The 25,951-nt window shown below is 41.4% G+C and overlaps 1 protein-coding gene across 3 annotated transcripts in view; it reads right to left on the bottom strand.

Annotated features, from left to right (window-relative positions):
* CCDC181 (coiled-coil domain containing 181) overlaps positions 1-25,951 on the bottom strand; it is a 66,071-nt gene that overhangs the window by 23,396 nt on the left and 16,724 nt on the right. For all 3 annotated transcript variants that reach the window (XM_075333556.1, XM_075333555.1, XM_075333557.1), the window contains 3 exons: positions 6,374-6,507; positions 5,149-5,982; positions 3,496-3,642 (listed from right to left, as the gene is read on the bottom strand). In XM_075333556.1, the coding sequence (XP_075189671.1) occupies positions 3,496-3,642; positions 5,149-5,982; positions 6,374-6,487 (1,095 nt within the window). In that variant the 5' untranslated portion in view covers positions 6,488-6,507. The remainder of the gene's footprint in view (positions 1-3,495; positions 3,643-5,148; positions 5,983-6,373; positions 6,508-25,951) is intronic.

Raw genomic sequence — 25,951 nt, 5'->3', positions numbered from 1 at the left:
ATGCACCAACCAGACTATCCTGCATTGTAACCTTTCATGAAATATTCTCTTCCGTACCCATCCAGTTAAATTAGCTACAGTGCCATGGGTTGTAAACTTCTTGATTATGTTGCGACCCATGGACAAAGGAACATCGAGATCACTGGAGACAGACATGTAATCTTGAGATTGTTGATATTTTTCAGCAATTTTGGTTTTCAAGTCATCAAACAGCTCTTTTCTCCTCTTTCTGTTCTCCATCCCTAGTGTAGCACACATAGACACACAATGAAAAGATTGAGTCAACTTTTCCCCTTTTTATCTGGTTTCAGGTGTCATTTTCATATTGTCCACATCTGTTACTTGCCACAGGAGAGTTTGAAAGAGCATCACATGCTTGAAACAAAGTTGTTTACCCACATTTTAGGAAAGGTGCCAAAAATTTTGTCATGCTCATTTTTGCGTTTTTGTGTGAAATTATGTCCCACTTGCCTTTTTTTTCCTCTCTTGTTTTTTACTGTTCTAATGCACACAAAGAAAATACAAGTGTTAACAAAACATGTGAAATTGCAATAATTTGCTGTGCAAAATACTTCATTTTCTGAAACAATTTCAAGGGTGCCAACACTTTCAGCCATGACTGTACTGGAATACTGAAATAGTAGTAGAGTAAACAAACATATGTTTGCAGGTTCAAGTTCCATAATGATATTTAAGAAAAGAAAAAAACCTTAAAACTAATTTAACCCCTTCACGACCTTAGACATACTGGTACATCCAATTTATGTGTTTCACTTTAAAGGCTTGCACGGCGAACCCACATGTTTCCACGCACACGTCGGCTGATCTGAACAGCTGATATGCACAGCTAACAGGTGCGGATGGATCTCCTCACCTGTTAATCAGTTAAATCCCGCTGTCAATCTCTGAGTGGGCTCCGGTGGGAGCACATCATTCCCCGCTGTAATCAACAGCCCCGTGACATGACAGCGGGGTGACGATGGGTTGTTATGATAGCTAAGTGTCAGTTGATCACCCCTTTCATTGTCATAATGTAGTTTCTGTTAACGCCGACAGAGCGCTGGCGTTTACAGGAGATCAGCATTTCTGCTGTACAGAGAGGTGCTGAAAAAAAGAATACCTAGAGGTTTACAAGATAAAATGAAACTGAACTTCAATCCAAGAAAGAGAAAAGGGAATCCGGCTCTTAACCCTAGAACGCATACCTGGGGCCTTGCAGGCCTGCTAGGTCATTTGTTTTCTATGGTAGATTGAATTGCTTGCGGGTTCTAGGGTTAAATATACGAGTACGTCTTTATTAAATTTTGATATAGTGCATTACACAGCCAACATGATCTTGACTAAGGGGTACTTTGCACGCTGCGAAATCGCTAGCCGATGCTAGCGATGCCGAGCGCGATAGCACTCGCCCCTGTCGCACATGCGATATCTTGTGATAGCTGCCGTAGCAAACATTATCGCTACGGCAGCTTCACACGCACTTACCTGCCCTGCGACATCGCTCTGGCCGGCGACCCGCCTCCTTCCTAAGGGGGCGGGTCGTGCGGCGTCACAGCGACGTCACACGGCAGGCGGCCAATAGAAGCAGAGGGGCGGAGATGAGCGGGACGTAAACATCCCGCCCACCTCCTTCCTTCCGCATAGCCGGTGGACGCAGGTAGGAGATGTTCCTCGCTCCTGCGGCTTCACACACAGCGATGTGTGCTGCCGCAGGAACGAGGAACAACATCGTACTGACATTATGGAAATGACCAACGCTACACAGATCGCTGATTTACGACGCTTTTGCGATCGTTTATCGGCGCATCTAGGCTTTACACGTTGCGACATTGTTACTGGCGCCGGATGTGCATCACTTTCGATTTGACTCCGATGATATCGCAGTAGCGATGTCGCAGCGTGCAAAGTACCCCTAATAGTGCTAAACATACTTGAGACGCATAGAGATGGCGCTTATCATCGCTCACAGTTTGCTGACTAATGTTCTGTATCGAAATTTAACAAAGAAAACATTATGTTTAAGAGCCGGATTCCTTTTTTCTTTCTTGGATTGTACTGCTGGCCATGGCGAGGCTGAAATCCGTGCTCCATAACAAAGTGGGATGGAGAATATGGTGAATATAGCTGAACTTCAATACTAGACACAGCCTATAAGTTGCCCTTTTAAGATCTCAAATATATATTTAGAACTAGCTGTAGTACCCGGGCGTTGCCGGGGATAGTAACTATCTCTGTGTCTCTCTCCCAGTCTGTGTGTCTGTCTCTGTGTGTCCATCTCTATCCATCCCTGTCCGTCCCTGTCTGTGTCCGTCCCTTTCCGTGTCCGTCCCTTTCCGTGTCCGTCCCTTTCCGTGTCCGTCCCTTTCCGTGTCCGTCCCTTTCCGTGTCCGTCCCTTTCCGTGTCCGTCCCTTTCCGTGTCCGTCCCTTTCCGTGTCCGTCCCTTTCCCTAGTCTGTCTCTTTTCCTAGTCTGTCTCTTTCCCTGTCTGTCTCTTTCCCTGTTTGTCTCTTTCCCTGTTTGTCTCTTTCCCTGTTTGTCTGTCTCTTTCCCTGTCTTTCTCTTTCCCAGTCTGCCTGTCTCTTTCCCTGTCTGCCTGTCCCTTTCCCTGTCTGCCTGTCCCTTTCCCTGTCTGCCTGTCCCTTTCCCTGTCTGCCTGTCTCTTTCCCTGTCTGCCTGTCTCTTTCCCTGTCTGCCTGTCTCTTTCCCTGTCTGCCTGTCTCTTTCCCTGTCTGCCTGTCTCTTTCCCTGTCTGCCTGTCTCTTTCCCTGTCTGCCTGTCTCTTTCCCTGTCTGCCTGTCTCTTTCCCTGTCTGCCTGTCTCTTTCCCTGTCTGTCTGTCTCTTTCCCTGTCTGTCTCTCTCTTTCCCTGTCTGTCTCTCTCTTTCCCTGTCTGTCTTTCTCTTTCCCTGTCTGTCTCTCTCTGTCTCTCTGTCTCTTTCCCTGTCTGCCTCTCACTCTGTGTTCCAGTCTCTGTCTGTCTCTTTCTTTCTCTCCCTATCCGTCTCTCCACCGACATCTTATTACCTCACACATAAGCTTCTTATACTAACAATTTATTTTGTTCCTATAGCAACCACTCACAGCTGCTATTAATAACCTAATAGCTCGCAGCTCCATTGACTTTAATGGAGGCAGGTTTTTTGGAGAGCAACTGTAAAGCGCGGGGTTAAATTTTCCCGCCAAAACCTAGTCTATGGCGTTCTCTGAGTCACATGGGGTGTCTGTGCAAAAGTTCATGATTGTAAATGCGACGGTGCGGATTCCTTTAGCGGACATACACACACACACATACACACACACACACATACACTCAGCTTTATATATTAGATAATATATAGAACTGTTATACTTTATGATCTACATAAAATTATCAGTTATTAATCAAACCGCTAGAAAATGTTATCTTTTCAGTCACACACGAATACTGTTTTCCAAAAGTGTCGTTTCACTTCATCATTGTAAAGTGCGATAATGAAAACTAAACCTGACAACTCACTGGAGTACTGCTCGTCTCCATCACTTTGGCCTGTTTGATTCTCTTTTCTTGGACATGTTGAGAATTTTTCCTTTGTAACCACATTTTAAAGGCCACCTCGTTTTCTCTTCTTTTCTGTTCTTCCTGTTCTTTCCGGTGCTCTTCGTCCTATTTATAGGTGATATTGGTTATGATCACATCAGATTTTACAATTTACACTTCTAGCAACTGATGAAAAAAGTAAAAATGTTTTACAGTAATGAAAAATTGATGGTTAATGTATTTGATTGGTGGGTGTTCAATCCCAGTGACTCCTGAAAATCAGAAGAATCAAGGGGTAATAGCGCTTGAACCACATTTACAAAGGTGCAGCACCAGGCTCAGCCACGAGAGAACTGGGTGTTGGGCATGATTTAACAAAGCAAGTTTAATGTAAAAGCTATAATTCATTGAAAATTCATAGTGAAATAGGCATGTAGTATATGCAGATTTATTACCGATTCTATACAGACATTATCCGCCATGGCTAACACATGTCTTTTTCCAGAAACAACTAAGGCAGTGGCGTACCTCAGGGTGCAGATACAGTTGAATTCAATAGTGTATCAGGGAGCCATCAGCACCTTGTTGCAATGTTCAGCATGAGGGTCTGAATCTCAGTGTAGCAGGCATGACGATGTCACTCCTACTGTGGACAGACTGTACAGGCCACAGCAGTGCATTGGGGTCAATACTTGTAGGGGGGAAAGTGTGGGGGCATCATACTGTGTGTGGGGCTGTGGGAACCATGATTGTGTGGGGGGGCACTATACTGTGTGAATTAGATAGTGAGGGTCATAATATTGTGTGTGGTGGTGGGGAGGCATGATACTGTTTGTGAAGGACTCTGATGGTCATCACACTGTAGTAGATTGTGGGGGCCTTGATACTGTGTGAGGGAGACCACAGGGGCCATAATATTGTATGAAGGAGCCTGTGGGGGGATACTACTGTACATGGAGAAACTATGGGGACATTATACAGTGGTGCAGGGCTGTGGGGGTATCATACTATGTTGAAGAGCATTATATTGTGTTGGTTGGCACTGTGGCAGCCTTATGGTATATTGGAGGTATCATACTGTGTATGGTGGCTTTGGTGGGTATCATACCGAGTTGTGGCACTGTGAAGTCATACTGTACAGAAACAAAGGAATGCACTCTGTAAATGCCAAGACATATGCAAACATAGAATATATGAATTCTAAACTGCATTAAATGCTATATAGAATATACTTGAAAAATTAAGGTTTTTTTGTGCAACAGTTGGCCAATTCTTGTGTGCCCATAAACCACAGGTGTTGAAAGTCACTCTGGTTGACATCATATTGCATTGGGGGCCCTGTGGGGTCATCATACTTGGCATTTAGGTGGAACTGTGAGGGCAATTTGTTGGGGGGAATTCATTGTGTGTGGGGTGCATTTTTTGAGGGGCATCACACTGGATGAGGGATAGAAAAGTAGTGTAGCAGTGTAAGAACTGTAAGGGGCTTCAGCGTGCTGCAATAAATGTCCCTCTATCTTTTGTTAAAAGTCAGGAGGTATACCACCATGCTTTTTTGTGTGCCACTGAACTACTCAAAGGGTACCAGTATACTTTCCAATGTTTAATCTTCTATAAACAAATAATCTTTACCTCTCTCCTAAGTCTCTCCTGTCTTTCTAGAATCCGTTTCTGTAGTTCCTTTTGTTCAGGAGAGAGGATGAATGTGCTGTTTCGGGATGACACACTTGCAGACTGCACTCTTCGCTGGGTCTTTACTTTATGTACAGATTTTGTCAGGTTAGCAGAATTGGGTCGGACTCTAGGGCCTGTTGGGGGCTTTGGGATGAAACCATTCCCGTTACTAATACCGGGATTTTTCTTATCGCTGTTAGCTGAGGTGCCAGATTGATCTAAATGGGGTGGTAATTTGGAGACATCTTTGTTGTTACTTATAGGAGGTAATAAACATTGGTTCTCAATGTCCCGTAAATTGACAAGTTCAAACTTTCCATCTTTCTCAACCAATACTCTTCGATCTTTAGGTTCATCACCCGCGCCACCTTCTTTATTATTATTATGTTCTTTCCCATGCACTGGCGCTTCATCCACTTGTAATTGAGATATGCCATCTACAACCTCATCTTCTGTGAAACTTTCAGTTCTGTCACTGTCAGGGAAATCTAAGGGGGGAACTTCCAAATCAACTAAATTTTCCTTGAATTTGAGTTTTCGCTCTCGATTTTCATCTAAGGCTTCCATTTCCAATTTCTTGTTGGCTTCTTCTATTTTCTCTGCGATGTATCTTTTTGCTTCTTCATCTTCTGTTTCTCCTTCTTCACTTTCAGATACAGGGTCGAGTTTGGCCTTTCTACTTGTACTTGACTCAGTGTGAATGATCTCATTGCCTTCGATTGATGACTTTTCACAATCTTCTGTTTCGGATTTTTTTGCGTCTAGTTTCAAATCGCTGGGTTCCTCATGATCCTTAAATAAAATATAACAAAAATGAACTAAATGTATTATTACATTATATTTATATCTGATATGCATGATTTATGCAACCTTTACCAATTTTAAAAATATTTCACTGAATGTGACCAAATGTCATCACATGGCTCAAAGGGTCTCAACGGCCATAGAGAAGTACATGGAGGGAGGCATCATTACCCCAGCACAACACCCATGAATGAACAACCCGTGGCCCACCTGTCATCAAGTGGATGGAAGGAATAACCACTGTATTAGCAAAAGAATATGAGGCCTATTTGGTATCGATCAGTATAGAAAAATGTGATACATACCACAGATACCTCTATTTTAGTTTAGCCTTGTGTCATGTTTTTCATGAAGAAGGATCATCCTATGATAATAATACCTGAAAGCCTCCATAATTCTCCGCTTCTTCATTTATTAACCAGTCAAGGTCCTTCTCAAAATCATCTTCATATTCCACAGGCCCATCAGAATCAGATTCATCCTTCTTGCTCATTTTGAAAAAACTATGCTATTCTAGAGATACATAAATTGAAAAAAAAAACAAAACAAAAAAAGTGTCAGTTATACATCGTATGTGCATAAGATCATATACAAGACCATATACAATGAGGTACAGAGAGAAAAGAAAACCCTGCCCTGAACTGTCGATTAATGGATAAATATTGGCTAAAGCTCCCACAACTACTATAAAAAAACAAAAACAGGATGATTGTGGTGTACTCTGCGCTGCTGTACAAAGAATCACTACAAGTAATAAAGCAATGTGGGTGGTTTAATCTACGCGTTTCGAAGAGATATTCCCTTTTCGTCCTCAGGAAAATCCACCAAAAGCAGGAATCATTGTGGTATCTTGTGTGGATTATGACCGATCTCTAGGGGTGTTTTGGGGGTTAATATATTGGAGAAAGAGATGATTAGGGGTTTTTTACATAAAATATTTTTTTCTGCATTTTGTGTTTATTTCTTTTCACTTACAGGGTAAATAATGGGAGGGGGTGGAACAATCAGAGGAAAAGTATAATAGAAACACGGCCACCACTTCTGTATTTTTTACCCACTACTAGTTTTGGCTTACAACTACTGAGGTAAAAAACTCACGAAATACTCAATGTTTGCACGTGGCCTTATTTCTAGTACCAAAACCAAACAATGGTAATAACAATATTACATCTATTGGCAGCCAATAGGGATATATGGGCAAGCCGGACTTGTGTGATGGTTAGAATATAATCAAATAATTATTTTTTCAGGTGGTCCACTCCGAAAAGAAGCCTGAAAAGGACTCAGAAAATGCTCAAAAGAATCTTCCTATTAATTTCTAAGTAAAAATGATTTACTGTTCATATGTTCAGGGTTTTGAACGTATTTTAACTCTTTTCTTCTAAAAACGCCAAGCAGTTAAAGGGAACCAATCACCAGGATTTTTGTATATAATCTAAAGCCAGTGCTGGTTTGATGTCACACAGGTCCTGCTAGTGAACAAGTAAATTGAATGTATAATACTTATGCTAATTTTAACAGGGGGAGGGGATAACTATGAATACCCCCCCTAGATATTATCTGTTCCTCAGCTGCTGTCACTCAAGAAGCTGCTGATTTTATAAACTTTACTTTCTTGGATAGGATTTCAAAACCTATACATCCGAGCTAACCATTAAAGGTATGTAGAGAATCAGCCTGATAGTGCCAGTATAGCACTGGCTTTAGGGTATATAGGAAAATCCTGGTGATTGGTTCCCTTTAAAAGAAGTGTGCAGACAATTCTTCAGGCATTTTACTCGTGGAAGATGCTTCATACTTTACAATAAATGTGAATGGGGAAAAAAACGTTTGGGCATTTGTCGGAACTTTTTGTGATTGTTTCCGCCTAAAAAAAGATCTAGAATTTTATTAACTGCTTAATAGACTTCAAAAAATTGTGTAACATTTATATATATATATATATATATATATATATATATATATATATATATATATATATATTTATATATATTATATATATATATATATATATATATATATATATATATATATATATATATATATATATATATGGATCTGATAAAATGCTACTACAACAGCAGACCAAATGAGAGAGGATACATAAAGCGTATGAGGAAACTATGGATGGATACAAGACCTGAATGTCCAATGTCCAGAAATAACTAGTCACCCAATGCTTCAATATCATAAAGAGAAAGCTATTATCACAACTTGAGATAGATCAACTACACTGCATATCCACACCACAGAAAGACCTGGAAGAACAACATGTGCAACCCCCTGAAAATCCTGATCCAATCCTGCAACTAGAGGGTACAACAGCTGATCTGAAACAGAAAATCATAGAGAAACTAAATACCATGAACCCCAGAGACCAATTGCCAAGGCTCAGCAGAGAAATACCACCAGAAAGTATGCTAGAAGATGCCAATAGAGCACTTGCATCATTTCCTACCACCACCATAACACAAACTAATAAACTGATCTATGCCACTGCCTCAGTAATTCTGGAAATGCTTGGCTATACCAACAAAAACAACAGAAGCACGTGCCCACCATGGAAAAGAAGACTGGAGGCAAAAATCAAGATAACACGAAGAGAAGTCCGCCAACTAACAGAAGCACAGAAGGGTGTAAAGATCAAGAATAAGACCAAGCTGAACAAGTACAAAGGCCTGACTCCATCTGAAACCCTAGAGACTGCAAAACTATGGCTTACAGCACTGGCTGCAAAACCAGGGAGATACACTAGAGAAGCTGAGGCCAAGAGGATAAATGCCCTGTTCTCCAAAGAACTATCCAAGGTGTATTCCAGCTGCAGAGTAACAGCACAGTAGCAGCAATTCCACTGATAGCAGAGACTGAACAATACTGGAGGGACTTATGGGAGAAGGAAAAAAACACACAACACTGGTGTAAAGTGGCTGCAAGATCTGAGAATGAAACACAATAACCACCCAGAACAAGAACCAGTCACCATCACAGAAGTAGACATCCAAGAGCTCGTCAAGAACATGAAGAGCTGGACAGCACCTGGCCCAGACATGATCCATACCTACTGGCTAAAAAAATTAACAGCAGTACATGAACGGCTGGCAAAACAGATGAATCAACTGCTAGAAGCAGGCCACCGCCCAGCTTGGCTAACACAAGGAAGAACAGTGCTGATCATGAAGGACCCTCGTTAAGGAACAATTCCATCCAACTATCATCCAATAACCTGCCTTAGAACGACATGGAAACTCCTGTCAGGCATCATAGCCACCAAGCTACAGAACCATATGCATTACAAAAAACTAAATAGTTTTCAAAGCCAGCTTACCCGTTCACTCCTGTGTGTGGATTCCAGTATCAATCCAGAAGATAGTCCGCACGGAAAACCAGAGCAGGAGCCAGCCACGGGAAATCCAAATGAAAAAACTTTATAACTCCAGCGGACAAATTTGAGGATGCAGATATATATTAAAAAAAATTTTGCATTTGCAAATCTTTATTTTGAAAAACTTCCATAAAATTGGAGCCACACTTCTGGGCGGTGAAGGAAAGAGATTAGGAGTGGTAGCCGCTTGGACTACGCGTTTCGGCGTACAAGCGCCTTCTACATGGTCTATCAAACTAAAGGCTAGACTGCCAAAATATAGAAAAAGGGGAGGAAAGGAAAAAGTGAAGGAAAGGGATTAAAATCAAACATGAAACCTCCCATGTTTTAACCCTATGATGGCAAAAGCTCCTTCTATACTTGTTCATGGAAAATCATTAGTATAAGTAACACATATTCATACATGGGATAAATATATTCATATTATATGGCATTAATTCATAGATGTTACAGTATAATAGATCAGAGCAGATAGAACTAAATATCAAATGTAAATTTATCATTTTTTTATATTTTTTTATACAAAATTGTTATAATAGTCACCCATAATTATTGTAACCCTTATAGTATTGTAAATCAATCATTCCAATTTATTATTTGTTTAGTGTGATTGAATCCCAGCAATATTTTTTTCCAGTTCACTCAATTTTCAAATCTTGGATTTGTATGGATTAAATTATTTTCTAGATTTTTTACTTTTATCTAGTCAATTTTCTATTGTATATTATTAATTTATTTGTCATAGATATTTAAAAGAAAAAAATAAAAAAAAATTTCAATAATTAAATCCACTGATTTCAAATTTGTAGAGATTTATATAGAAAAATCAGAGATTTGTTCAATAACATGTGATGATATCCTATCTTTTGTTCATACCCCCAGGCATGCGGCTGCCTAGAGTGAAAATCCAGAAACTCTCTCTATTCAATAGCTTGCGTTTATAATTGCCACCACGGGGGGGGGGGGGGGGGGGGGGGGTAGGGGGTGGAAAAACCTTTTCAATGCCCATGAAAGAGAGAGTGTCTGTACTTCTATTGTGCGCTGTCACAAAGTGTCTGGATGCGGCAGAAATACCAAGTGCTGTAGTACTTTCAATATCAGATAAGTGCTTGCGAATGCGTTTTTTTAAAGGTCCTGTAGTGCAGCCTATATACTGAATCAAACAGCTATTACATTCTATCGAATAAATAATATGATCAGAACTACAGTTTATAAAGCTGTTGATTTCATAGGTTTTATTATAGGCAAATGAAAAAAAATTTTTTGGTTTTTTGGCAAAATGACAGCACTTGCATTTCTTAGCACCGCATTGAAAAAAGCCTTTAATATCTAACCATGTTGTAGATGTAGTAGTTTTTTTTAGAGAAATAACTCGGAGACAAAATGTCTCTCAAAGAAGGTGCTTTCCTAGTAACAAACTTGATTTTATTGTTTTTTAATATTTCTCTAAGTTAAGGGTCCTGATTAAGGATAGGTAAATATTTCAGAAGAATTTTTTTGATGTTATAAAAATCTGTGCTATACTGGGTTGAAAAAGCAATTGTAGATTCCTCATGTTTAGGGCATTTTTTTTCTTATTGATTAACAGGTCACCACGTACTACCTCATTCACTATTTTATCAGCTCTGTTTAGACACCATTGAGAATATCCTCTTTTTATCAATCTTTTATGAGTTTTTTGTCTTTCACTCTCAAAAGTAATAGGATTTGTACTATTCCTTTTCATTCTTATTAATTCGCCAATAGGAAGATTTTTTATAATATGGGGTGGATGGCAGGATTCTGCTGCTAAGATGTTATTAGAGGCTGTGGGTTTTCTAAAGGGTGAAATTATGACCCGCTTGTCAATATCAAACGTTAAAGTTATATCCAAAAAATTAATTGAATTTTGATCAGAACATGAAGTAAATTTCAGGTTGAAATTATTAATGTTGATGTACTTTACAAAATCCTGCAATTCTATTTGAGTACCTCTCCAAATGAACAGCAGATCATCTATATATCTACCCATCCATACCACATTCTTTTTGAAAGGATTTTTTTCACTATACAAAAATAATTCTTCCCACCTCCCCATTACAATATTTGCAAGGGAGGGGGAGAATTTTGAGCCCATAGAAACGCCAGAGTTTTGCAAGTAAAAACGATCATTAAAGGAAAAATAGTTGTGTGATAACAAAAAATTAACTGATAGTAAAAAATCCTTAATAACAATATCATAACTACTAAAATGATCCAAATGATAAGAAAGAGATTCAAGAGCTATGGAATGTGGTATGGATGGGTAGAGAGCAGTTACATCACAGGAGAGCCAGGTATAATCCTCCTGCCATTGAAAACCCTCAAGCATTGAAATAATCGCTTTTGTATCTCGGATGAAACTAGGTATCTTATATGTGAGGGGCTGAAGGTAAAAATCTACCCACTCGCTCAATCTCTCCCCCAAAGATCCAATACCTGCCACTCTGGGTCTTAAAGGTGGTGGAAAAATATTCTTATGGATCTTTGGGAGAGAATGATACACTGGGACGACAGGATGACAGACATAAATATATTCCATAAGTGTTTTATCTATCGCACCAGTATGACATCCCTCCTCAAGTAACGATTTTAAAGCAATATTAAATTCTTTTGTAGGGTTGCTGATCAGCTCAGTATACATTTCATCATCTTCCAATGCCAGAAGGTTTAATTTGGCATATAAGGCTAGGTTCGCACACTGCGTCTTTTTGACGCTGCCTTTTTGTGCATTTTTGGCCGCTAAAAACGCACAGAAAACGCACCTGCGTCGAAAAAACGCATAAAAAAACGCATGCGTTTTTGCAGCGATTTGGTGCGTTTTTGGCTGCGTTTTGCTGCGTTTTTGATCTCTGCGTTTTGCTGCGTTTTTCAAATGCATTGCATGGGCGGAAAACGCAGAAAAACGCAGGAAAGAACTGACATGTCCATTTTTTTTTTTTAACTCAAAAACGCAGGTAAAAAAAACAGATGTGTGCGGACAGCAAAAATGAAAACTCATAGACTTTGCTGGGGAAGCAAAGTCCTGCAGTTTTGAGGCCAAAAACGCACCCGAAAAACGCGCAAAAACGCACTGTGCGCACATAGCCTAACCCTGCATTCAAGATCACCACTGCACCTCCCTTGTCTGCAGGGCATATTAAAAGGTCAGGATTATCTTTCAATTCTTTTAGAGCATTTTTTTCGCTTTTAGATAAATTACATCCTGAAAAAGATTGTTCCCCTGATTTTTTCAGCTCAATCAGATCTCTCTCCACAAGTTCTTGAAAAGAGTCCAGAGCTGATGATCTCGACTGCAGAGGGTAAAAAAGAGGATTACTCCTGGGAAAATATTGGTTCAAGTTCACATTACTAGGATTGCTGCCACTTTCCAGATTCTGCAAGTCCAACATGGTGTTCTGTTCTTCAAATGTAAAAAATGAGTCACTTTGTATTTCAACTGGACACACTGCTCTGGGTTGATATTCCTCATTGCCATCAAAATGTGATTTAATAGTAATGTTCCTGGCCAGTATATTAATGTCCAATATTGTATTAAAAATATTAAATTTTTGAGTAGGACAAAAACTTAAGCCTCTGGATAGCAATGAGATTTGCGCTGATGACAGGATAAAGCTAGACAGGTTCCAAATTGGGACTTCTAGTACCTTCGATGTCTGCTGCGATACGGTTGTCTCCTTCTTGTGCTTTCTACCACCACGTCTCCTACGTTTTTTGAGGTCTTGTTATGACCCATGGGTGGAGCACCTGTGGTGGAATTAAAGCTGACACCCGTAGAGGTTGAGGCAATGGAGGTATCCGAAAGTTCTTCTGAAGTATTGAACACAGATGTATCTGCGGTGGAATCAAAATTCCTAAACGTTACCCTATTGTTAGAAGATTTTCTTTTTAAGATGGAATGTGGTTTATAGTGCCAATTACACACTTTGTTGTCAGCATAGTCTTGTAAGTCACGTTGAAATTTGGCTTTTTTGGTGTCCGTAATAAAGCCTTCTAATTTTTTTAAATTCATATCCATCTTGTCTTTAAGTTTTTGGAAATCTTCCAGATGTGAAAAATTATTTGCTGCTTGTTGCAGGCCACTTATATCCGTTTTGATTTCCTTTAGTTCTCTATCCTCCTCTGTAACAATGAGTTCAATTAGTTTCAATGAACACTCACTAAGAATAGTATTCCATTTATTTTGAAAGTCCTCATTGTAAGGAGCTGTGACCGTCTTCCTTATACGTAAACCACGTGGTACCATCTTCTTAATTAAATAGGTTTTAAGGGTATTTTGGTTCCAACAAATTCTAAGTTCCTTACCCATCTTAATTTCAAGAGCTTTCATAATTGTGATGAGATCATTAGGAACATTGGTGGGTATAGTTGTGTTATCACAGAAGATTTTTGCTAGCTTATCCAGCCTAGATGTATCATCTTGTATGCCATGAAATCCCGTATTGTTGATTTCCATGATTCAAAAAAGCCCAGAACTTTCAAATTATAGATAAAGAGTGTATACATATGCATTGGTACATGAATCCAGCTCAGAAAGGCATTGGGAACAATACCAGAGGCTCTAAGCACTAGCTGCTAGTGGATAGAGCAGTCGCTCAAGACTCAAGATTCAGACAGACCAATCTCAGTACAGCCTGGATTAACTATAGGAAAGCCTATGACTCAATGCTACACACATGGATCTGTGAATGCTTGGCTCTCTACAATGTCAACAGGAAATTAAGAACCTTCCTTAGCAACTCAATGGGGCTATGGAGGACAACACTGGAAGTTAACTCAAGGCAACTAGCACAAGTGTCCATCAAATGTGGCATATACCACTGTTCTGCATAGGCTTGAACCCCCTCAGTCAGATAATAACAGAGTCTGGCTATGGATACAAGTTCAAGAGTGGAAGCATCATCGGCCACCTACTCTACATGGATGACATCAAGCTGTATACGCAAAAATGAACGAGACATCAGTTCACTGATCCACCTGAACAGGATATACAGCGAAGACATCGGGATGTCCTTTCGACTGGAGAAGTGTGGCCGGCTGGTCATAAAGAGAATCAAGGTAGTAAAGACTGATAGAGTAGAACTACCGGCAGGGCACATAGCAGATGTACAAGCATGCTACAAGTACCTTGGCATCCCCCAAGGATACGGTAACCATGATGAGGAGGCAAGGAAAGCAGCAACATCCAAATACTATCAAAGGGCTTAAAGAGCCAGCTCAATGGGAAGAATAAGATCCGCGCCATCAATACATAAGCTCTGCCAGTTATCAGATACCCTGCTGGCATAGTGTGCTGGCCAAAAGAAGAAATGGAAGCTGCAGATGTGAAGACCCAGAAGCTCTTTACAATGCATGGTGGTCTCCACCCCAAGTCAAACACCCAAAGATTGTATATCCAAAGAAAGGAGGGTGGTCGAGGCTTGATAGGGGTCCAAGCCACCATCATGGATGAAACAAGAAGTATACAGGAATACTTCAGAAAAATGGCACCAAAAGATGAGATGCTGAGGGAGAGCCTAAGACAGCAATAACAACAGTCCGGGAAGGATGAACAAGAACATGAAGTGCCATAGCAAGACAAGCCGCTGCATGGGATGTACCATAGACAGATAATGGAGGTGGTTGACATGAAGAAAACCTACCAATGGCTAGAGAAAGCTGGACTCCAGGACAGCACAGAGGCACTAATTATAGCAGGACAAGAGCAGGCGCTAAGTACCAGATCCATAGATGCAGGGATCTACCACACAAAACAATACCCAAGGTGCACACTATGTAAAGAAACCACGGAAATAATCCAACATATAGTGGCAGGATGTAAAATGCAAGCAGGAACAGTGTACACCGAACGCCACAACCAAGTAGTGGGAATTGTATACAGGAATATCTGTACAGCGTATGGGCTAAGTGCCCCTACATCCAGGTGGGAGACCCCAGAAAAAATGATGGAGAATGAAAGGGTTAAAATCCTGTGGGACTTCAAGATCCAGAAGGATAAGCAAGTGGTAGATAACCAACCAGATATTGTGATAGTAGACAAGGATCAGAAGACAGCAATGATAATAGATGTGGCAGTGCCTAATGACAATAACATCAGAAAGAAGGAATATGAGAAGCTGGACAAATACCAGGGCCTTAAAGAACAACTGGAGAAGATGTGGAAGGTGAAGGTAACAGTGATTCCAGAGGTGATAGGAGCACTTGGAGCAGTGACCCCTAAGTTGGAAAAATGGCTGCAACAGATTCCAGGAGCAACATCTGAGCTCTCTGTCCAAAAAAAGCGCAATGCTGGGAACAACTAAGATCCTGCGCAAAACCTCAAACTCCCAGGCCTCTGGTAGAGGACCCGAGAATGAGGAAGGTCAAATAACCACCCACAGGGCTTGAGAAGGTAATTTTTTATTATATATATATATATATATATATACATACAGTTAGGTCCAGAAATATTTGGACAGTGACACAATTTTCGCGAGTTGGGCTCTGCATGCCACCACATTGGATTTGAAATGAAACCTCTACAACAGAATCCAAGTGCAGATTGTAACGTTTAATTTGAAGGTTTGAACAAAAATATCTGATAGAAATTGTAGGAATTGTACACATTTCTTTACAAACACTCCACATTTTAGGAGGTCAAAAGTAATTGGACAAATAAACCAAACCCAAACAAAATATTTTTATTTTCAATATTTTGTTGCGAATCCTTTGGAGGCAATCACTGCCTTAAGTCTGGAACCCATGGACATCACCAAACACTGGGTTTCCTCCTTCTTAATGCTTTGCCAGGCCTTTACAGCCGCAGCCTTCAGGTCTTGCTTGTGTGTGGGTCTTTCCGTCTTAAGTCTCGATTTGCGCAAGTGAAATGCATGCTCAATTGGGTTAAGATCTGGTGATTGACTTGGCCATTGCAGAATGTTCCACTTTTTTGCACTCATGAACTCCTGGGTAGCTTTGGCTGTATGCTTGGGGTCATTGTCCATCTGTACTATGAAGCGCCATCCGATCAACTTTGCAGCATTTGGCTGAATCTGGGCTGAAAGTATATCCCGGTACACTTCAGAATTCATCCGGCTACTCTTGTCTGCTGTTATGTCATCAATAAACACAAGTGACCCAGTGCCATTGAAAGACATGCATGCCCATGTCATCACGTTGCCTCCACCATGTTTTACAGAGGATGTGGTATGCCTTGGATCATGTGCCGTTCCCTTTCTTCTCCAAACTTTTTTCTTGCCATCATTCTGGTACAGGTTGATCTTTGTCTCATCTGTCCATAGAATACTTTTCCAAAACTGAGCTGGCTTCATGAGGTGTTTTTCAGCAAATTTAACTCTGGCCTGTCTATTTTTGGAATTGATGAATGGTTTGCACCTAGATGTGAACCCTTTGTATTTACTTTCATGGAGTCTTCTCTTTACTGTTGACTTAGAGACAGATACACCTACTTCACTGAGAGTGTTCTGGACTTCAGTTGATGTTGTGAACGGGTTCTTCTTCACCAAAGAAAGTATGCGGCGATCATCCACCACTGTTGTCATCCGTGGACGCCCAGGCCTTTTTGAGTTCCCAAGCTCACCAGTCAATTCCTTTTTTCTCAGAATGTACCCGACTGTTGATTTTGCTACTCCAAGCATGTCTGCTATCTCTCTGATGGATTTTTTCTTTTTTTTTCAGCCTTAGGATGTTCTGCTTCACCACAACTGAGAGCTCCTTAAACCGCATGTTGTCTGGTCACAGCAACAGCTTCCAAATGCAAAACCACACACCTGTAATCAACCCCAGACCTTTTAACTACTTCATTGATTACAGGTTAACGAGGGAGACGCCTTCAGAGTTAATTGCAGCCCTTAGAGTCCCTTGTCCAATTACTTTTGGTCCCTTGAAAAAGAGAAGGCTATGCATTACAGAGCTATGATTCCTAAACCCTTTCTCCGATTTGGATGTGAAAACTCTCATATTGCAGCTGGGAGTGTGCACTTTCAGCCCATATTAAATATATAATTGTATTTCTGAACATGTTTTTGTAAACAGCTAAAATAACAAAACTTGTGTCACTGTCCAAATATTTCTGGACCTAACTGTATATATATATATATATATATATATATATATATATATATATATACAGCTGAATGTGTGTGTGTGTATGTCCGGGATTGCCATCCGCACCGTCGCAGCTACAGCTACAAAATTTTGCACACTCACACGTCTGGACCCCGAGAGCGTCATAGGCTATGTTGTGAGGGGAAATGTTAACTCCGCGCGTTCCAATTTACCAATCAATTTTGCCCCTATCTACATAATGGGGAAAAAGTGAAACGAAAGTGTATCCGCACCGTCGCATTTACAATCACGAAATTTTGCACAGACACCTCATGTGACCCAGGGAACGTCGTAGAGTATGTTTTGACAGGAAAATGTAACCCCGCGCTTTACAGTTACTCTCCAAAAAATATGCCTCCATTAAAGTAAATGGAGCCTGGAACTACAGGTTATTAGTAGGAGCTGTGATTAGTTGCTATAGGAACAAAAGACATTGTTAGTATAAGAAGCTTATATGTGAGGTAATAAGATGTCGGTGGGGAGACGGATAAAGAGAGACAGACAGGGAAAGAGACAGAGAGATAGAGACAGACAGGGAAAGAGACAGACAGAGACAAACTGTGAAGGAGACAGAGACAGACGGTGAAAGAGACAGACAGACAGACGGGGAAAGAGACAGACATAGATAGACCTGGAAAGAGACAGACCTGGAAAGAGACAGATGGGGAAAGAGACAGATGGGAAAGAGACAGACAGACAGGGACAGAGACAGGCAGACAGTGAAGGAGGAGACAGCCAGAAAGACAGACAAAGATAGATGGGGAAAGACACAGACCTTCATAGAGACAGATGGGGAAAGAGACAGAGAAATAGAGACAGACAAGGAAAGAGACAGACAGAGACATGCAGACAGGGAAAGAGACAGACAGGAAAAGACACAGACAAAGAGGCGGGCAGACAGACGGGGAAAGAGACAGACCTGGGAAAGAGACAGACCTAGAAAGAGACAGATGGGGAAAGAAACAGAGAGACATACAAAAAAAGAGACAGACAGAGACAGGCAGACGGGGAAAGAGAAAGACGGGGAAAGAGACAGACGGGGAAAGAGACAGATCTGGAAAGAGACAGACGGAGAATATTACTTGGCCAATTTAGTTAAATCTGTGTGGAATATCTGTGATGTTGAAATATATGTTCTGAAATGCTTCTATTAGCTTAGTTTTTGCCTTTTAATAATTACATTTCTATCTATTTGTTTTGTGGTTTTTGTGTGCAGAATACATTTTCGTTAATGCATTCTATTTTGTTAACAACAGCTATTAACCCAGGCGAAGCCGGGTAGTACAGCTAGTATATATATATATATATAATATATATATATATATATATATAATACATATATATATATATATATATATATATATTATATATATAGTACAGCTAGCATATATATATATATATATATATATATATATATATATATATATATATATATATATATATATATATACTTATAAAAAAAAACAAAAAACATCTCTCAACGAAACATCCTTGAACAATGCTTACAGACTTACAGAAATGCTTACGTCCTTACGTCCTTGAAAAATGCTTACAGAAACATCATAAATTTGCTCAACAAGACACTTTAGGGAAAAAATACTGCAAAAACGCAGCTGTTTTCTGAAGCAGTTTTTAGATTAAAACCTTTTGCATGTCTGAAAACATCATGTGAATGATCCGTAACATTATGTTCACACATTGCGTTTATGGCGCATGTTGTTCTGCAGCCAAAATCAGCTCTCTTGGCTTCCAAAAAGCAGGTTTTGTTGTGTTTTAGCTGCATTTTTGTTGCGTGTTTTTGGCTGCGTTCTTGGTGATGGTACATGTTTAAATAAAATTAGTTTCATTCACCACAATTGCTTTCAATCGTGGAAAAAAAAACACTGCAAAAAAAAGCTGCAAAAACATTGAGAGAATTAGCATGCTGCTTCTTTCAAAAGTACAGGAGTTTCCATTTCAGTGAGGACAAAAAAAAAAAAAAAAATCTATCGTGTGCATGAGATTTCTGGGGTCTCAAAGATTTTGCTGGTAATGTAAGATGCAGCTTTATCGACTTTCCGTTTTTCATTTTCGATTTTTCCTCCCCTCCTTCCGAGAGCCATAACTTTTTTATTTTTCTGTCAATATTGCCATATGAGGGCTTGTTTTTTTGTGAAACGAGTTGTACTTTTGAATAAAACCATTAATTTTACCATATACAAGGGGCTGTTGATAAGTCTTTGGCTTTGTGATTTTTTTTGTTTTTATGGTAACGAATGCTACATCACATGAAAGCCTTATGTGTCTAATATGTTTTCAAAATTTTGTGTTTGTTGCTTATGACAACAGTGTTCTACACACTCGGGAAAACAAAATGGCGCAGTCTAATGCGATATTCACAGCAACTGAGAGCAGAGGAGTGATAAAATTCTTGTTTCTGCAAGGAAAGTCCACAAAGGATATTCATTGTGATATGTCGCAGACATTGGGTGATCAATGCCCTTCATATTCCACAGCTAAGAACTGAGTTGCCAAATTTAAAATGGCCACTTCAGCACCAATGATGAGGAACGTCCTGGACGATCGAGAGTGGTTGTTGTTCCGGAGATCATCGATGCTGTGCACAACCTAATACTGGAGATTCGACGAATTTCAGCTAAAGCAATAGCAGACATCATGGGGATTTCCCGTGCATGTGTTTGTGTCATTATCCATGAACATTTGGACATGAGGAAGCTATCTGCAAAGTGGGTCCCCAAATGTTTGACAACAGATCAGAGAAGCATGAGAGTGAAAACTTCCCGATCCATTTGTCAGCGTTTCCAGACTGATAAGAACTTCCTGGATCAACTGGTCACTATGGATGAGACCTGGATTTGTTTGTATGACCCTGAAAACAAGGAGCAGTCAAAAGAGTGGAGGCACAGTGGTTCTCCTCATCCAAAGAAGTCCAGGGTGCAAAATTCAGCCACTAAGGTCATGGTGTCTGAAAAGGAGGAAATCCTGCTAGTGGACTACCTTCAAAAGGGTTCCACCAGCAATGCATTGCATTGAACATTTGGACTAATTGAAGGCAGCTCTGAAGGCCAAAAAGCGCGGCAAACTGTCCAAAGGAATCGTGTTCCTGCAAGACAATGCCTCCACTCACACTGCACAAGCAACAAAACTGGCAGAGCTGGGCTTCCAATTGGTTGACCACCCACCTTATTCACCAGATCTAGCTCCCTCCGACTATGATCTATTTCCAAACCTGAAGAAACACCTCAAGGGTACCAAATTTCACACCATTTCTGATGCCATAGTTGCTACAGATACCTGGTTTGAGGCACAACCGAAATCCTTCTTTTTGCTAGGCTTACAGAACTTGGAATACCGATATAAGAAGTATGTTGACATCAGTGGTGAGTATGTGGAATAAATGTAAAGTTTCATTATCATATCTTGTTTCTTTCTGGGTAAAGCCAAAGACTTATCAGCAGCCCCTCGTAAAGTACTGGAAAACGGGAAAAAAAAATCCAAATGTGGAGATACAGTGAAATAAGTGCAACTGCATAATTGTTTTTTGGGTCTTTTATTTACGTTTACTATATGGTAAAACTGATGTGTCCGTATGATGACTCACATTGGTACAAGTTCATAGATACCAAACATGTATACTTTTTTTTTCTAAGGGGTCAAACAAAATTCAGAAGTTTGTCAAAAAAAAAAAAGAGTTGCGCTTTTGGCACCATTTTTCTGAGACCCGTAGCGTTTTCCATTTTCGGGATCTTGGGCTCAGTAATGGCTTATTTTTTGCATCTTGAGCTGACGTTTTAAATTATACAATTTTTGTTTTGAACGCTTGTTATTGCATTTTAAAGAAATGTTGCGGTGACTAAAAAATGATTTATTTTTTCTCACCACGCCCTGAACCAATCAGATTAATTAATTTTATATTTTGATAGATTGGGTATTTTTGAATGTGGCGATATCAATTTTTTTTTTCAAACTTTTATTTTCAATGTGGCAAAGAGGGGTTATTTGAACTTTGTTTGTTTTTTTATTTTATTTTTTTTTACATTTTTTTTAAATTTATTTTACCAGTCCCCCTAGGGAACTTTATGACTGCACAGTTTGATCGCCTGTGCATTTCTGTTGATCATCACAGCATCGCTCTGAGCAGCAGAAATGCAGCATTCCAGTTCTGCTCTCACAGGAAGTGAGTCATGTCTGCGTCATGGGTCATCAGCTGACCTTGCGCCACGATGACAACACATTGGCGCCCCATGATCGTGTCACCGAACCTCCAATGGCGGCGGGGAACAGCTGCGATCTCTGCCACGGCCATTTAAATTGCACTGTTATTGTTGGACAGGGCAATCAGGGTTACCAGGCACGGGTGGCTCTCCATTCCACCTGAGCCTGTTAGCCACACATGTCTGCTGATCAGATCAGCAGACATGTGTGGGGATTACCTCGGGCTCGCCACCAAAGCCCGCGGTAACCGGAGGAAGGTGTACAAGGACGTGACAGTATGTCCTTTGTCGTAAAGAGGTTAAAAATGATCACTTGTCGGCATAAAATTTCACCATGTAATAAGTCGCTACCACCTCATCAACACATCACACTAGAGGAGTGGATTCGTCTTTGTAGGTTAATTGGATGGTTAATCCTAAACTGTAATGCATGTTTTTATATACGACTATCGACTTTCCATCGACAGCAACAGCCATCTCTCGAGCGAGCATTTGCTTGTGTAATAATGAGCTTGTAACGATAAAGACCCGATAACTATTCACCCGTCAATCGCTATCTTTATATATGTTTCCTGTCTCATAAGGCCCTTCGGGTCTCCGGCCTGAGATCATTAGCCACACGCTCTGCCTCCCCTACAGATGATCAGTTCCCCCTGAGTTTCTTCTGTGTATAATCTGAACCAGAAATGATCTAAAACATTTCTTCTCCATTTTTAACCCACCATTAAATAATGACTCTCCTGTTCCCTAATCTGTGTAAACAATTGTCTGGGGCTGCTAGGAGCCTGTGTACAAGCAGAGCAGATAAGCCAGCATCTTGTCACTATGGAGTCTTTATTGATAAGGATTAGTGAGGCCATGTTCACAGGTAGGGTAAATATATTTTTTATGCTGCATTTTTTGCACAGAAAATCTGCTTTTAAGGGGTACTTCTCACATAGCGAGATCGCTGCTGAGTCATGTTTTTTGTGACGCAGCAGTGACCTCATTAGCGATCTCGCTGTGTGTGACACTGAGCAGCGATCTGGCCCCTGCTGTGAGATCGCTGCTCGTTACACACAGTGCTGGTTCATTTTTTGGACGTTGCTCTCCCGCTGTGAAGCACACATCATTGTGTTTGACAGTGAGAGAGCAACGATCTGAATGTGCAGGGAGCAGGAAGCCGGCGTCTGGTAGCCTGCGGTAAGCTGTAACCAAGGTAAATATCGGGTAACCAAGGGAAGTGCTTTGCTTGCTTACCCGATATTTACCTTGGTTACTAGCGTCCGCCGCTCTCATGCTGCCAGTGCCGGCTCCCTGCACACGTAGCCGGAGTACACATAGGGTAAATAAGCAAAGCGGTTTGCTTATTAACCCGATGTGTACTCTGGCTACGAGTGCAGGGAGCCAGCGCTAAGTGTGCGCTGGTAACCAAGGTAAATATCGGGTAACCAAGCGCTTGGTTACACGATATTTATCTTAGTTTCCAAGCGCAGCATCGCTTCCATGCGTCGCTGGGGGCTGGGAGCTGGTCACTAGTCACTGGTGAGATCTGCCTGATTGACAGCTCGCCAGCGACCATGTAATGACGCACCAGCGATCCTGACCAGGTCAGATCGCTGGTGGGATCGCTGGAGCGACGCTAAAGTGTGACAGTACCCTAACTGTCTAAGCAAAGTAGACATGAATTCATGATATCTCCTTATCACTGTGCTTCTAAAGACACTGCTGAGCTGTGCGGTTTTAGGGCATTTTTTTTTATCTATAGACTTCTATGGGGAGCCTGAAAAATTGCATGTAAACAACGCAGTTGTGTTTTTGAGTGCAGAAACAAAGCTTCAAATAAATAAGGAAACCCCTTCAGAACATGTGAACATGGCCTAAGAACTACAGTCATGGGACTCAACATAAAGCGATGGGTCGTGTAGAGATGCAGCAGAGCCGAGATTATCAATCAGCTCCGTGTCCTGATAATCACAGTATGCGCAGATCTCGCCAATAGCACCTGCACGTATCTGACACAGCGCTGTCAAAGGAGTGGTTGTCGCAATTCCCATTCCTTTGTATGGTAATTTTGACCTTCATTCGTGGCAGATGTTTCCCCAGCCATGTCTTTGGTTTACAATCCCTTTTAAGGGGTTGTTCAGGCTTTTAACAAACGTTTGTAGTCACTTTATGTGATTAGACTTGTGAATCCTCACATCACGCACACTGCGAGCTGTGAGAATTCTACGGAGCCAGTGGCAAGACTGAGCAATCATGTGACTGCAAGTATACGTACGGTATGCCTTCTCCTGGCCACATTCCAACTAGACGTGCGCGGCCTCACTCAGCACGACTGCACACGTCTAGTCGGAATATGGCCAGGAGAATGCATATCACATCATTTTAATTCTTTTTAGCGCTTCTTTAGCACTTTTTCAGGCGGGTTACAGGTTAGCTACCTGAAAAGATGTTTTATACACATACCCTGGAGGCTGATTGTACATATATAAATGCAATACTTTTGCTTTTGTTCACATTTTCCATGAGCTGAACTCTTTAAGATCTGGGACTTTTTCTACGTGCCCAAAAAGCCTTTTTCTCTTAAAAATTATTTACAAACTTGTCTGTGTTAGGCCTGTTTCACACGTCAGTGAAAAACAGACGTGTTTCACTGACATGTTAAACACGCATATTTCCCTCCGTGTGTTGTGATTCACGGCACACGTGGGTTGTTTATGTGCAATCCGTGAGACGTTATCCGTGCTCCGTGATTGCACATGGACATAAACTCGCCTTTCCTCGCTCTTGCTGTACGTGGTGCTGAAGGATCCCGCGTTGCAGCATCCAGCCACCGCTGTGTCACCTCTGCAGCTACTTCCGGGTCGGCTGTGTCGTGCATAATGAATATACACAACAGCCTCTGAGCCGGGCTGGAAGCTGCAGAGAGCAGAGGCTGCACAGAGCATCGCTGGAAAAGGTGAGTTGAAAATGTTTTTTATTTTCAATGTTCGTGTTTTTCTGGTACGTGTTTCACGGATCACACCATTGTGTGGTCTGTGGGACATCAGTGATGCCAGAAAAAGACGGACATGTCTCTATGAGGCAATCACAGACACACGTGTAAGCCGCATGGAGACATGGTCAGTGAAAAATCCCTGATGTGTGAACAGACCCATTGATTTTAATGTGTCTGCGTATGTCAGTGATTCTGGTACGTATAAAAACTGTCACATATGTACCAGAATCACTGACATCTGAAACAGCCCTTAGTGAGCACTTCTCCTTTGCCAAAATAATCTATCGACCTCACAAGTGTGGTATATCAAGATGCTGAGTAGACAGTATGATATTGCACAGGTGTGCCTTAGGCGGGCTTTGCACGTTGCGACATCGCAGGCCGATGCTGCGATGTCGCACACGATAGTGCCCGCCCCCGTCGCAGGTACGATATCGTGTGATAGCTGGCGTAGCGAAAACTATCGCTACGCCAGCTTCATACGCACTCACCTGCCCTGCGACCGTCGCTCTGGCCGGCGACCCGCCTCCTTCCTAAGGGGGCGGGTCGTGCGGCGTCACAGCGACGTCACACGGCAGGCGGCCAATAGGAGCGGAGGGGCGGAGATGAGCAGGATGTAAACATCCTGCCCAGCTCCTTCCTTCCGCATATCCTACGGAAGCCGCAGTGACGCCGGTAGGAGATGTTCCTCGCTCCTGCGGCTTCACACACAGCGATGTGTGCTGCCGCAGGAGCGAGGAACAACATCGGACCGTCGCGTCAGCGTAATTATGAATTACGCCGACGCTGCAATGATGATACGATTACGACGATTTTGCGTTCGTTAATCGTATCATCAAGGCTTTACACCCTACGATGTCGCATGCGATGCCGGATCTGCGTCACTTTCAATTTGACCCCACCGACATCGCACCTGCGATATCGTAGTGTGCAAAGCCGCCCTTAGGCTGGCCACAATAAAAGACCACTGTAAAATGTGCAGTTTTACTGTATTGAGGGAATCCAGGTGGTTCAGAAAACCAGTCAGTATCTGGTGTGACCACCATTTGAAACACATCTTCTCGTAGAGTTGATCACGTTGTTTATTGTGGCCTGTGGAATATTGGTCCACTCCTCTTCAATGGCTATGCAAAGGGGCTGGATATTGCCAGGAACTTGATTTGGAGCCTCCAAACCATGCTCAATGGGTGACGTCTAGTGAGTATGCTGAACATGGGAGAACTGGAATGTTCCAGAAATTGTGCACAAATCCTTCAA

Source organism: Anomaloglossus baeobatrachus, chromosome 2, assembly GCF_048569485.1.
Source record: "Anomaloglossus baeobatrachus isolate aAnoBae1 chromosome 2, aAnoBae1.hap1, whole genome shotgun sequence".
NCBI lineage: Eukaryota > Metazoa > Chordata > Amphibia > Anura > Aromobatidae > Anomaloglossus > Anomaloglossus baeobatrachus.
This window is presented reverse-complemented; position numbering and strand designations above follow the sequence as displayed.